At 47.3% G+C, this 14,637-nt stretch overlaps 2 protein-coding genes across 3 annotated transcripts in view; both read right to left on the reverse strand.

The window, feature by feature from the left end:
* lrpprc (leucine-rich pentatricopeptide repeat containing) overlaps nt 1–10,373 on the reverse strand; it is a 55,250-nt gene extending 44,877 nt beyond the window's left edge. Inside the window, exons 1-11 of the mRNA XM_086172719.1 lie at nt 10,189–10,373; nt 9,149–9,351; nt 8,864–8,986; nt 8,651–8,772; nt 7,591–7,649; nt 7,327–7,413; nt 7,112–7,238; nt 6,876–7,020; nt 6,128–6,285; nt 5,644–5,749; nt 5,088–5,195 (exon numbers count right to left, since the gene is read on the reverse strand). Coding sequence (XP_086028845.1) covers nt 5,088–5,195; nt 5,644–5,749; nt 6,128–6,285; nt 6,876–7,020; nt 7,112–7,238; nt 7,327–7,413; nt 7,591–7,649; nt 8,651–8,772; nt 8,864–8,986; nt 9,149–9,351; nt 10,189–10,367 — 1,417 coding nt within the window. The 5' untranslated portion in view covers nt 10,368–10,373. The remainder of the gene's footprint in view (nt 1–5,087; nt 5,196–5,643; nt 5,750–6,127; nt 6,286–6,875; nt 7,021–7,111; nt 7,239–7,326; nt 7,414–7,590; nt 7,650–8,650; nt 8,773–8,863; nt 8,987–9,148; nt 9,352–10,188) is intronic.
* A 749-nt stretch (nt 10,374–11,122) lies between these two features.
* Nucleotides 11,123–13,179, reverse strand: znhit2 (zinc finger, HIT-type containing 2). 2 transcript variants are annotated; one of them, XM_086162429.1, is made up of 2 exons: nt 13,136–13,179; nt 11,123–12,926 (listed from the first exon to the last, which is right to left on the reverse strand). In XM_086162429.1, exon 2 carries the CDS (start codon nt 12,878–12,880, stop codon nt 11,195–11,197), a length of 1,686 nt encoding a protein of 561 aa, XP_086018555.1. In that variant the 5' UTR covers nt 12,881–12,926; nt 13,136–13,179; the 3' UTR covers nt 11,123–11,194. The 2 variants fall into 2 exon arrangements, with proteins under 2 accessions (XP_086018555.1, XP_086018547.1); XM_086162421.1 differs by having other exon boundaries at nt 13,140–13,178.
* Between the last annotated feature and the right edge of the window lie 1,458 nt (nt 13,180–14,637).

Raw genomic sequence — 14,637 nt, forward strand, 5'->3', positions numbered from 1 at the left:
GTAAAGTTGTCCTCCCCTTGTCATGCCGCCTTCCGGCTCTTGAGTGTGAGCTTTCAGGATCGGCGGCACTTTAACTTTGTCGGACCGTCTTTTTTTTAAAAAAACAACTCCTTGAGCCCCGGAGCTCTTAACTCTTCAAGCCCCGAGTCCCTCCCCCCGCTTACAGGCCCGTTTCTCCCGACACGACTTCGGCCACGCGGGAACCGCTCGCTCGGTTCACCGGGGTTTGAGAGGAGAGCCTCCAGACAAAGGGAAATTTAAGGGAAAATATAATTGCCGAATGTGAGTTGACTTTAGCGAAACTTCCCTGCCGGCGGACTGGTGGAAAGCTGTGGTGAAAAGGAGGAACAAGAAGAAAACACACAAACTGGTGTGATATTATGCGGCGGTCGTTTGTCCGCCTTCCCCTCCGGGGTTCTTTAATCCTCTTCATTCGATAATCCTCCTTTTGCCGATTAATCCCCTCCTTTTCCTCTGCTGCCCGAGCAACTTAAATAAATATTTGGGACGGAAGGAGGGTGGTGGCGGCGGCGGCGGAGGGGATGCTCTCCAGGTCGGTCAGCACAACAGCGGACATAAATCCGGGCCAGAAGTATCGAAGTAGTGAGTTAAGCACTGCAGCGGTCACAAGATATCATCATCAGCTTCATGTCTTCAGGTTAGCTGTCAAGGACGGGGGGAGCAGAGAACGGAGAGGAGTGGAGTGAACCGGTCGCTGTCATCTCCTCCCGTCCTTGGACATGAGTACCTGTCACTTCTCCTTTTCCTTCCTCCGCCCGGCGCCGTCTGTCCCGCCGGCTCTCCGTGTTCGCGACGCCGGGGAGGTGGGAGCCGCGCGACCGGTTCGGGCCGCGTCACCCACGCGGGCCCGGTGATCTCCGTCTCCGGAGTTCAGGGGGAGTTGACCGCGGGGAATCTCGTTTTTTTCGCTTTTGAGTGCGAGACGGTTGATTGTGGGAGATATAAAACAGGAGAGGAGCGAAAAGGTTTGGACTGAATGCTTTAAAAGGTCGGTTTTAACCCCCCTCTGCACGGTGCGGGGTCGGGGGTGTTCGGCTGCGGCGGGAGGTAAAGCCAACCGGATGTAACAGCCTTTAAAGTAAAAACAAAAACGTCCCTCGCCGCCCCCAAAAACACCCGAGACCACAGATGCCCCCCCCCCCCCCCCCCCCCCCCCGCCTCCCCCCTACTGCTCTGCAGACACCGCTTCCTCCCGCTACCGCCGTGTCACAAGCGATAAAAGCACGGCGCATCGCCGGGACTGACGTGCGCCGACTAGCTGGCGGCAGGTGGGAAGTACGGGCCAGCATATGCTTCTGCTAAACCCCACCAAATCCACACCTCATCAAAATGCGTGCCCCCCCCCCCACCGCCGCCCCAGCCCCGCCCCTGACGATTCCGCGGCTCCGGCCTCTCTGCCCGCTAGTGACACCTGTGGACAAAAAGTGACACGGCGCTTAATATTTCATGCGCGGTGCACAGTGGGGCGCGTAATCCAAAGTGAATTCCCTCAGAGCGCTTGCATTTACATGAAATCAAGTCACTCTGCATCAGTCACATCACCTGCACTGCCCCACCCCCACTGACACACACAAACACACACACACACACACACACACCTCCCGCAGCCAATGAGAGCATGAGAGAGCGGGGAGGGGAGGAGGCTGCATCATTTATGAGGGTTAAGGCTAACACCATCAGAAACAAGCCAGTGTGTGTGAGCGGAGGAGAAGTTTCTGCGTTTCCCCTCCTTCCGTCCTCCGCTCTCTGCGCGCCGCCGTGACTAAATGGACGCCGCTTGTGTTGTAGCGCGGCGTCGAGAAGGTGCAGTTAAGTGGCAGTTTGTGTGCGTGTTGCAACTCTCGGCCGGCCCGTTCCCTCACCGGGGCCAAGACCGGAAGTCCCCGACGCCGGGTCGGAGCGTCTGCTATCGGGGAGCAAAAGGAGAATAAAACGGTTTAAAATGACGTGTTTTTATTTCACGAGTCTTCCGGGTGTTTTACTTATGAAAAAAAAAAAATTGCCATTTCCCACCCGTGCCTCACCCCTGCACTTGAATCGGCAACGCCAGCAAATGTCTCCGGAGAGAAAGGGAGGGCAAGCAGAGGGGTCTCGGCAAAATAAAATAAAATAATAAAAGGCTGCATTTAAAAGGAAATTAAGAAACGGCGGGTTGATCATGGCAGGTGATATACACGCTTTGCAAAATATCTGGTGAGTGGCTAATAGCTACCTAATGAAGCTGCAAAACCCTCAAATTATCCACATAGAGACCAGGCAGCCTGCAGTAAAAATTGGGAACTTTTTTTGAAAGAAAAAAGTGAACGTAAAGACCAAAAGCGACATCGAGGAGCATGAGGAACACAAGTCCGACTGCCATCGCCTACCATCGCCCCTTAGACGGAACCGAGGTTTCCCGCTAATTCTGCGTTATGACGAGCGGATCCTGGCGTGCTAATCGTTTAACAGCTATTTAAAGTGCATGATAGAAAGAGCAGCGGTTACATTTACATCCTGTGGCACTAAATAAGGTTGAGGACGGCTGGCCTGGACCGCGGTATTGTCTGGATGGCGCTGGGGGGGGGGTCAATCCATGCCGCCGCACTGGTCTAACCAGTCTCTACTCCCTGCCAGCTCAAATGATGTCAATTAGCTGACAGGGGATGGGGGGGGGGCGTGGGTGGGTGGGGAGGTGCATCATTTATTAATCGCTCTAAAAAACCCCAAAGAGAGAGCCGGAGCTCAGCAGAAATAAAGCACTTAAAAGCTGAGCCGCCGCTGAACACGTCTGACAGGGAACGCTCGCTAAGGAGTTGTGAATTCTGACAAGCCTCCAAATGCCGGCTATCTGTCACTGAGAACCCCCCCCCCCCCCAAGCTCATCAATGACAAAGACGGGGAGGGCTGACGGCTTCCGTCAGCAGCGAGGGAGGATAGAGATTCCCTCAAACTGCACCTGCTAGGCCATTAAACTGTCTGGAGTTGGAACTTTCTGATTGGTGGACGTCTTACCAACTCCGCTGGTCGAGTTCCTAACCCCTCGACGAACCCAAATATTTGAGATCTTAAAGTTTCTGCAAAGCTACCAAAACTAAGGGCGGATTTCTACCCACGTCACGTACATAGACAGCTATATTTCGCTACAAACGTGGTCAAACGTCACTGCCACCCCATTCCCATGCGTGCTTTGGTACCCCATGGTAGTGGCGCAATGCCTCCACTAGAGGGCAGCGCAGATTTCGGCGCCGAAGACGGCGGCGGCCTACACGGCCATTAAATTGACAACTGCGGCACGTGGTTACACCGACGCCATGTTGTCTTCTTCCTCTCTGTTCCCTTCGTCGGTTGCTCTTTAGCATATTGCGCGACGCCATGCTAGCAATTAGCCCAGGGACTAGCAGTTAGCGGTTAACCTCCCCGACATTGGATTCTCTCTGAGAGCGGGGATATGGCGATGACGTATTCAGCTGCAGTGCGCGGCGCCGTTGCAACGTGAAAGATCAACCGCGGGACATGGGATCGGTTCAAGGAAGGCAAACATCACCTCTCGCTCTCAGTAAGACAATGTGTTTGCGTGTGTGGAGGTCTTCTGTGGAGGTGTGTGTGTGTGGAGATATCTAGAGACGAACTTGTTCTCGTCTATAGATTGCGAATCTGATGTCATGTTCCTTCTCCACTGCATTAAATATTTACTTCGCGCAATTCCATGAGTCAAGACAGCTTCCCGGTTTGTTTCCCCCCCATCGGAAGAGAGTTTAGTGACATTTAGCGCAAACAGCAGCTATTTCAGCGAGGTTTCCAAGAATGGGGAGGCTGAAATAAAAATTGAAAATAAAAAAAATAAAATAAACTCTCACATTCAAATCCAGGCTCTGTGGAATCATTGATTCACAGCTGACACACAAGTGGAAAAAAAGTGGACGAAGAAGTTTAGAGGATCCGAAACCCATGTAGGAGTGATGCTTCGGCCGTGGAACCTTAGCTGCCCCTTCCACTAGAAAAAGGTCACCTGACCAACCATCAGGACCAAAATTCAATTTACAGGTAAAACAATAGAATGTTAAAATCAGAGAAAAAGTCCCCCTTTTTTGGGGGCATGTGTGTCAAAAACTTGTGACGAGTCCAGATTCTGTCTTCAGCTTAGGTGGGAGCAAACAAAACTAGATGAAATCGAATGAAGAGAATTTAAACCCTGAGCGTGAGAATGCGTCGGCAGCTGAGCGATTGGGCGAGACAATCAACATGAACACTTCAGGTGCGCCGTTTGTTGAGCCCGCGGCTTTTGCCAAACGAAACCGAGCTGATGGCACAAGAAATGTCACGGGGGGGGGGGGGGGGGGCAGAAGAGACGGGGGCTTTAAGTGACAAGCTTGTGGAAATCGGCGGGGACAAAGAGGCACGAAAAAAAAAAAAAGTGACATTCATGTCTGAGCGCACTTCCTGAAAGTCAGAGTGTCTTTTTGGTCCAGAGCTCCTCCGGCAAGAGTGGCCGATATGGGAAGTTGGGACCTTTTCGAAAACTTTGCGACTTATTCATAGAGCTCTCCAGAGAGGCCGGTGTGTGAGTGTGTGTGTTTGTCTCATCTCCTCTCGCTCAAACACTCTCACGAAGGGATCAGACCTCACTGCCCTTGACTGCCCCAGTCCGGTGAAATCTCTCCCAGTTGGGACAGCCGGGCATTAATATTTGAGGGGAAACGCTCCTTTAAAAGCTCTTTCTGGTGCAAAACGCAGAGGAAGTCATAATCCCCGCTACGCCACAAAAATAACATGCTCATAAACTCCTAATATCATGCACAGCAAAAAAAAAAAAAAAAAAAAAGGGGGAAAAGCTCCATCCTCAGATGAGGCACACAAACCACTGCAGCACAACCTTCACTGCTGCAGTTTCGCTTTTCACGCTCCCGTGCACGTTCGAACATCTCCTTCATGAACGTGTACCAAACCCAAGACATTCGACGGAATTCGAATATTTTGTCGTTAAATGTTGAGGCCCCGCTCCTTCTTTTGCGGTCGCGCTGGAAAGAAATGCGTGTTGCGCGCGTGCACGAGCGTGCTTATGTTTGTGTGTGTGCACGTGCGCATACCGGTGATGTTGTTGTCCTTCGCGTGCTGTGTCAGGAGGGGCCAGAAGTAGTGTGGTCTTATAGGGAAGTCTTGCTCCTTCATTATTTTCATCAGCTCCAAAGCCATGACTGCGAAACAAAAAAAAAAAAGTGTGGGTGATGTGTTGCTGTTGCTATGGAAACATCACGCCTTAAAATGGGCTAAAAGTTATGATTCCTACAATGACCAAAAATAAAAGTATTATTAATTAGACTGACTTATTAATATTATTTATAATATCCATTTAATGTTATAATATTTTATTATTAAATATAACGACAACAGAAAATAAATCATCACAATGCAAATTCTGATTTTTGCAAACTGTTTGGTGAGCACTATTCGAAATGAAAATATATTCTGGACAAAAAGGGCGACCGAAATTTAGTTATTTTTCCAGCCACAGAGGTCCATCATTCTGTTTCGCAATGGGCCAGAAAAAACGCAAAGTCATATCTTTTTGAAGAAAATGCACGTTCCAGCGGACGCGATATTCGCCGGCGTGGACAAACGGCGACGGTGGCGGACTCGCCGTACCCGTTTTCTTGGACTCCAGAGCGCAGGACAGAGCGAAGCTGAGCGGGGAGGTGTGCAGGTTCAGGTCCTGGAGCTCTTTACAGTACAGGGTGATCTTTTCCATTGACTGCGATATGTATAAAAAAAAATAATAATAATAAAAAATATATCACACAAAATATATTTTTCTATCCTAGCTAGCAACCGCACAAGGTCTAAGAATAAGAATAACTTTATTTATCCCGAAGGAAATTGTAGTGCCAGAGTTTCAAGTGAAACATAACAATAATAAATAATAGTAGGAAATTCTATGAAAAGTAAAAAAAAAAAAAAAAGAAAGAAAAAAAAAAAAAAAAGGGGGCGGGGGGAGAATAAGAAATACAAATAAAACTATAAAGTCTATGATTGAATTCAATTAAATGCGGAAGAAAATACTGGAGTCTGAAGTTGGGGGTTTGAAACTGACTGATGCTGCGTTTGCTACGAAGCGGTTGCGTTCCTGTACCGTGTTCATGTTGACGCAGTGTCTGAGGAAGAAGTTGCCTAGGTTGGAGGAGTCGCCGTTTAATTCTTCGGCCTGCATCGTGGGGAACGTCTTGAGGATGAGGAAGGCGGTGTCCTCCTGGCCCTGCGTCATGAGGCTCAGACAAAGGTTCATGGCATCTGCGGGGGTGCGGGGGAGAGCGGCGAACACAAACTTAAGACGGCGTCGGTGAACTGTGCATGGAATTCACAAACCCTGTGCTCCCCCGGCCTGAGGGAAATGTCAGCGACGCTCACTGGGGGCATTAGAATGTGGACTTTCTCCTATTTGGGGCTCGGAAAGACGTGCAAATAGCCCTCTGTGTTCCGATACCTGAATTATTGAAGCGGCACTCTTTAGCCAATACACTTGACATTTGCTCTGGAAATAGACAAGAATAGAACACCGCTCTCGGCTGATAGCCGGGCGTGTCTTCCTCCGGCGGCACGGGGAACGGCAGAGGGGACTCGGAGGAGCCGGTCGCACAGAGATGCTCTCATCTCTGCTCCGGCGGTATAGCCGAAGCTCGAGCTATAGAGCGGTTTGAGCATAAAGATGAGGGAAGATGTGCAAAACATCTGTTTCTATTTCGGCTGTTCTGAATCGGAATGCCAGAATTGCTGCAGCAACGGCGCCTCTTGAGTCTGACGATGCAAACAAAGACTGCAGGAGATACTATCGGGACGAATTCTGGTCCGGTAGGGTTTCACGCTGGCGAGCGCTCGTGTACCTGGAATATAACCCCGCTCGTGCCTCAGCCGCTCGATCATCTGAGGGACGTGCTGCTGGTGTCCGGCCTTGGCCAGGGCGAAGATCACCTGCATGGTGTCTCTGTCCATCAGGCTGCAGTCCGCCTTCTCAGCCTCCTCCAGGGTCTGTCGGAGGGAAATGGATTTTCAGGCACATGGCGATCTGATGAAAATGCACCTGTAAACATTTCGAGAAACGTGCCAAACAGACACGCACCGTCTTCAGGCTGTCCAGGTCTCCCCTCTCGGCGTAGGCGCTGAGCAGCGACACGTACGTGTCGGGGCCCGGTTCGATCCCGGCGCCGCGCATCACGGACAGAATGTTCTTGGCACTGTCCATGTCACTGCTCGGAAGCACGGGAAACGCTCGGTTACGAAGACGCTCGCGTTTCGGGAACGACGAGCTAAGGAAAGAGGAGGGTCGTCGCTCACCCGGCGCGGGCATGGCCTGTCACCAGAGAGGTGAAAACAGCCTCTGTGATGGGGAGATCCTTGTTCTTCATGAAACCCAATATGGTGCTGAAAACGGCAGGTCGCAGGGGGGTGACCAAAAAAATAAATAAATAAATAAAATTAAAAACCAACAATGCTTGAAACAGCTTTGGTAAAAAGTTGCTAAAACATGTATATATAAAGATAGTTTAAAGTTTTGAAATTGGACATATATGACCTTTGGATGTCACAATGCCCACTCACCTGGCTCCCTCGATATCTCCATTTTGGCAGTAGGCTGCAATCAGTCTCTGGTAGGTGACCTGTGAATACAGAGGAATCCTCAAATTCTCTGGATTCCGCACCTTGACGGACTTCTGCTGCATCAGACGATTTCCACATCCATCTGACGCGGTTCCTGGCCTTAGCCGATTATTCATTTTTCTTTTTGTGCAAAAGATCAGGCCATTTCTAGCTTTCTTTACTACCAAATTTTGCGGATGCTTCCTCCCCGTTGCTGTTTGGCTGTTTAACACCCAACTCTGCTTTCAATAGACTTTTTTCATTTATTCTTTCATTCATTCGCTCACTCTCTCACCCATAGGTGTCGCTGCTGTGAGCATTGCCACACGACGCTAATTGACACTTTTGCACATATTAATATTCTTTATTTCTTGTTTGTTTTTTTCTATTTTTCTTTTTCTTGTGCATTATTAACTGACTCTACTGCACTATCCACTTTCTGCTGTATGTGAATTGATGTTTTCCCACTGTGGGACAATTTAAGGGATATTCTGTCTTGATCATACGCCCCAAAGACCCAAGCATAAGGCCTACCATACTGAGAAATATGATGAGAAAGGAAAACATTTTGAATGTATAAACATGGGTGCACTGTGAAATAATTGTGAAATAATTCAAATGTATTCATTTCCCCAAATGATGCCTCCTTTCACCAAACACCTGAACTTATTCACGGTTTGCATCAGCTGTGAGAAATACTTTTCCAGTTCTTATTATCGCTCATTTATTATTATCGTTCATTTTCTCACGACAGAAAGGGGACGCCATGTTAAAGGAATAAAACGCTAACAACTGCCACTACAGAGCGGTGAGCCTCCAAAAATTGATTGATCACCCCTGAAATTTGAAAATTACTTTCTCATTTTCTTCTCTGATAGGATGCCCCCATCCAATGGATGCTCAGGGGCCTCCCGCTGCGCGCTACTGGCTAACTGACGTGTTGTAATCCACAACTGAGGGCAATCTGGCTTTTCTTCAGCGACCGCGGTTATCTTCCATCTGCTATCGCTGCTGCACTCACTCTGTTCGGTTGGACCTTGGCTGCTTCCATCTTGGCCAGGAACTCCGTGGGTGAGAACTTGAACTCATTCTGCAGGTACACCTTCAGCAGAGCGTTGTAATGGCTGACATCGTACTGCGCACCTGAGGGAGATCGCGCAAAAGGTCTACATGTGATACCTGTGATAGAATGCGTGCATGTGATGTTTCCATCCATCAGTGGAGGTTCTCTCACCGAGCTCCTGCAAGCGCTCCCATACGCGGTGAGCTAGCTCACTGCGCTCCTGCAAGGGGACCTCCGGCAGCAAAGACCCACAACTACGCAGAAGCAGCAGAGCCTGGTTACCACTGGGATAGCCTGCAGAGATCAGGGTGGGGATGGAGTGAAAAACATGATGTTTTCAAAAAAAAAACAAAAAAAAACAGTGGACACACTTCACTCAATACTTAGCTATTGCAACCTTGACATTTTTTTCCACAAATATATGGTCTTCCTCTTCTCCTCGTGGGATGGTCTTACCCGTCCTGCAGATGTCATGGAAGATACGGAGCAGCAGCGTCTTGGTGACGCGTCCGGTCCTCCTAACAGAGCTGTCCAGCTTGGCCAGGGCCCAGTCAAACTGCTGCGCCTGCTTTGACCGCAACGCAAGGCTGGCCTCGTCCCTCTGCTCCGTGGCAGCGACGTAGCTGCGCACACACCCCGCTGAGAACGGCCACACACATCTGAGGAGGACAATATCACGACAGGTGAGACCGGGGAAGACAAATGGATGGAGAGACAGGGAATCGGGCAGGGGAAAAGGTTAACAGTCCTGTCTCACAGTATGAAGGACCACCGATGGCCTTTTTATGACGTTTGCATGCCCTGTGGCCCTGTGATTGACTGGGGACCCATCCAGGGTGAACCCCACTTCTCACCCAATGACAGCTGCAATACGCTCCAGCATCCCCTGCAAGTCCCAGTGTAGGATAAGCAGTAAATAAAGAATGCATGAATTAATAAATACGCTACGAAGAGAGATAAGACAGGCTATTGATCCCACGACATTTAATTGTTACAGCAGAATTGCAGGGCAAAAAAGTGTGAAAATGGGTTAACTTAGGTTAATAAATGTATTACTCATATGTGTCATTAGCTGAGGCTGGTGATAGATGCTACATTTTAAAGTTAAGACTTTTCCATAATATTCGTGATGGAATAAATAACCACGCCTCTTGGAGCAATCTTGTTATTCAAAGATGCCAAAACGTCACATTAGCAGTGAAATTTAAAGCCGCCCGTTAACCTCTAAAGGACCGTAATGAAGTCAACCGCTGTTACACAGGTTCTGATCACTTTACATAAAACACGGGCCTCCGTTATTTCACGTCACGCAGATGTAGGCGCATACCTATAAAATATTTCGAATGATGTAAAGAGTCACTGTTAATACGCGTGTGTGTGATGGTTTTAAGGATAAACACACAGCTTCGTGAGGCTGTCATTGAGGCTCAATGACATCCCCGCTTCACGCTAACGCGTGGATGGCAGCTGTGCCGGCTAGCAGGCTTGGCGGTTACCTGGAGGCGTTTTCCGTGGAGAGGTGGATTTGCAGTGAAGAACCTCCGCTCTTCCGGCCTCCGACGGCGCCGGTGTACAGCCGACTCAGTGACGGGCCGGACCGTTTTGACCCGGTGATGTGAAGCAAGCCCGAAGGCGAAAGCTTCAGTAGCCGGGCTGATCTCAAGAGCGCAGCCATGTTTCTGTGTCGTAATAGTGGAAGGACATCCGCACCACGTGACCGTCCTATAAAGCATCGCGAGATTTACTCCGAGACTTGTTTGGCTCCCCCAAAACAATCATGTCAAAGTTCCATGTAGGGAACATATGAAAACAAACGCTATAAGTTATTGAATAAAAATAGCAACAAATACAGTCACAATGTTCACATCATGAACTTAACTACATAAAATGAAACTATTTCGCATGAAAATGATTATTATATAAGGTGATTATGTAAATTGTAATTATTACATATTGCGATAAAAAACATTTATAGTAATGATAACAATTTTCGCCTTTCTGTGTATAGTTCATGTTAACATAATATAGGTAAATTCATAAAACTTTTGGAAATATAAATTACTGTTCTAATGAGAGGTCTTATGATTATTATTATTTTGCTATACATACAATATGTGAGTTGAGGCAATGTTACTTCCAGCTACAAGACATAAGTGGAAAACGTTGCTATAGTCCTCAGGGAAACTGTACAATGTAATTGTAACTCACTGAAATGAATCTCACCCAAAGCCTATAGAAATATTCAAAATGTTGAACTGTCTTGTCCCATGAATTTACCTAAATTTGTATCTGTTTACATTTCAGCCTTTCATTAGAGTGTAATTTGTAATATATCACTAAAATTAGAAAAAAAATATAAATATAGGGCCATCTTAGGCAAAATAATTGTGATATATTTGATTTGACAATGTCAGAATGAAGAGAGAGGTCTTTGTGTTTTCACAAACATTTATTACATGATTGAATTTTACATCTCCAGTATGGAAAACAGAGTTATCAGAATTAGTTCAATTCCTGAATCAGGATACCATTCGGTTTCCTTTTTCCTTTCTTAAACCCCTCCTCAACGGTAGCCTTTGCTTTTTCAATGCTCTCCCTTCCGCTCTCCCTTCTACCATGCTCATTCCACAGCTCCACAGCCAGCATGTGGGTTTCCTGTGAGTTGTCCAGCACCCAAGCTTGAAAGAATTCACACTTCTTGCCAGCCAGGAAGCACTTCTGCCTCTTTTTGCCATCTTCTCCCTCTTTGGATAGTGCCGCTCTGGCCTGAGAAAGCGCTGAGCGGATCTGACTAAGAGCAGCAAGGCAGTAACCACCTGGATCCTTTCGGTTCCTGCCGGTCATTATGTGAGCTACACCTTTCACCGCCCGGGTGGAGGCATGAGGATCGACTTTGTCAAAATAACCCCCTCCTAAAATGAGAGCTTCTCCTGAGGCTATTGCTTGTTGAATGGAGTTGAAAACCCTAGCTGAGCTTAGTGCCTCAGATAAACCGAGAATCATGTCACAGAACTCGAACATAAGTGTGTCAGTGTCTCCATTTAACAGCGACAAGGTGAAAGTGTAGCAGAAAAGTGTATTAATCACACTGTAGCAAATTAGAGGTGATGGATTAGCACATAATGAACTTAGTTTGGGGATTTTTTTGGAAATCAAAGGCACTGTAGGGACTGTTGAACATCCTGTGTCTGTGCTTGTTTCTGTCTTATTTCTGCATTTAACCTTAACATTTGAACGAGAGCTCTTAACGCTTCCTTCTGATTTCTTGACTCCAACATCTTGCATAGTAAGTGAAGAGGTATCCTTCGCAGGTTTGGTTCCGTCTTCCTCAAGCACCTCCACCATCCTGCTCTCCTCATGTTCTTCCCACCATGGCTTCCAGAGAGGGACCAGTCCACCAAGAACTCCACCCCTCATTAGACCCATAAACTCCTCTTTTTCCTTGCTGTCCAGAAGTTTCCACAGCTCGGCCTCTGACAGCTTGTCAATATCGAGCCCAGAGAGACGCTCAGCCAAGGTCTCAGCAACATTCGATGGCAGTTCCCCATCTCCTTCCTCTCCTCCACTGATCTCTTCCAGTTCTCTCAAAATATCCCAAATCTCTCCAGTTTTCTCACCTCCTGACTGTTGAATCTCTGCTAATCTGGACAGGAGCTCCACTGCCTGCACTTGTTCTTCTCCTTCTCCTGCATCCTCTGAAACAACTCCAAATTCCCTGAGCACACTCTCCATCCCCCCCTCTTCCATGTTGGCCTTTCGTCTGAGTCCAGTGAGGATTTCTTGCATTTTTTTCCTCCCCTCGGATTCATTTTTCCCCATGTTCTTCAACTCCTGCAGGACAGATTCTTTATAAAATTCCTCCGAGCACACGGAGTGTTCTGGGCTCTGGTAGCAGGCCAACCCGCAGTAACGCAGGTTACACCGGGGACACGTGTAGCAAGAGGGGTTTCTTTTGCACAGCATGCAAACTGTCGCCCTCTGAGTGTCAGTAGATTTCTCCTCTGTCTGAGCAGGAGTGAGATAGTCCTCCGGGTTAGAAGCCGCCCCTGTGGCCGGGAGTAAGATCCCATCTCTCGGCACTGCGTCGGGCTCCTTGTCGGTCAGCCACTCGTCCTTGGGACCAATGTCTGTCAGAAGCCTCCGCACCGACGGGGGAAGTCTCTTTCTTAGAACCGGATTCATTGTCATGCTCTTCTAGCAAAAAGATAAAGAAAAGATCGTGTGGCCGGATAACCTAAGAAGCCGAGAGAAGATTGTTAGCAACGTCATTTAAGGTCTGAGAAGCTAATGCTAGCTAACAACTACACACACTGTTTGTTTTGTTTTAAAGTCACGATAAATTCAAGGATATAAATCCCGGATATATCTTATTACTAAAAATCGTTAAAAATATACATATATTTATTTTTCAATTCGATCTTTTAAATAAATGACAGTAACTACTTGCATTTCACGCCGTCTTCCTCGTCCAGCCACCGCGTCGCAGTTTGATGACGTAGTTCTTAAAGCTACAGCGTACCTTATACTCGACCGTGCATCATAATAATGGTCACGATAATATTAATATTTTCTATCAGTGAACATTTTTAATGTATTTATTTAAACTCTTTTCAATGAAAGGCTGAATCTTGGACCAATGTCAGGAAACAAAAGAGAAAATATCTGAGATGACGTGATGACTTACCACAAGTTGCAAATCTCCAAAAAAGTAAGACTAGAACCATGTAACTTTTATTTTTATATTTTTTATTCCATTCCTACGTTATTTTAGTATGTATATAATATACTTTGAGTCACTTTATTATATTTGTATTCATTTATTATATTAAATAAAGTGCCATGCACATAATCATGATAGCAATGGACTATACCGAGAATAGTGAAAGCTTTTTTGTCTGTTTTATCCATGCAGATATTATTAATTACTAATATCAAATTTAATTTGATTGCAGTCTATTCAAATGTTAAATTCCATTATTGTGTTCAACTTGTCTCTCTTGATATTTGTAGATCACCCAGTTGAAGAGGACATACTCATACCATGAAATCCATACAGATTAATTATTTGTATATGTAAGATTGTGTAAGATTGCAAAACCAAGTCTGTTTATGATTTGTCGAAGGGCTTCAAGCATCTGTTCATGTCTAAGTCCAACTTCCCGCACTTCTGTCAATCGGCTGGTGTCTCTGCACATCTGTCTGTTTGCGTCTTCCCGGCTGTGCCGCACGTCTACATCTCCCGTGGGGCTGTTTGCAATGAGGTGATTGTCTCCTGCAGGGAGTCAAGCATGGTAAAGGTCAAGCAGGTGGGGTGTTGTCAGATGGCCGTCCGCCCCTCACTGGGCCGAAGGGCTCCCGTGCCGCCTGACAGAGCCCGCAGGGAGACAGAGAAGAAGAGGGGGTCTCGGGTTGACGTGTGCCATGCTGTCTCGGCTCCGCCCCTGGCTGCTGTGCCAGCAGTCCAACCAGGACTGCTGCCTCATCACGTCTTCCGTCTCATTCCACGGCATGTCTTATGACATCCCACTACTGCCGACACAAGATCCACCAGCTCGTATTCTGAACGCTGGGCTGGCTGTGCAGCGATCCAGAATTTTCCAGGATTTCACTCACTTTCTATGAGTGCGGTTATAGTTTCGGGTCAGTGTTTACATGCTGCTGAGACAGCTAGAGAGAAAAGGTTCCTATGTGAGGCGAGTTGTGCAGGAACTAAGATATACGGACGAGGATTAGACTTTGAAAAATATTCTTTTATCCAAATTTAAAGGAGCCGGGGAAGCTAACAGGTGGTACGTCAGTATCTGTTCTGACAGAAATCAATGAGGCTTCTGGCAAAACAAGCAACATTAAATGATAATAATTGACAGTTACGTTTGTTTCCTGATAAACCGGTTGAACCTCAAACTCAGGGTATTCCGAAAGAAGATAACTAACAGGGATACTCA

This window comes from Fistularia commersonii, chromosome 2, assembly GCF_037954325.1.
Source record: "Fistularia commersonii isolate RoL2024-O1a breed Wild chromosome 2, RoL_Fcom_v1.0, whole genome shotgun sequence".
Taxonomy (NCBI): domain Eukaryota; kingdom Metazoa; phylum Chordata; class Actinopteri; order Syngnathiformes; family Fistulariidae; genus Fistularia; species Fistularia commersonii.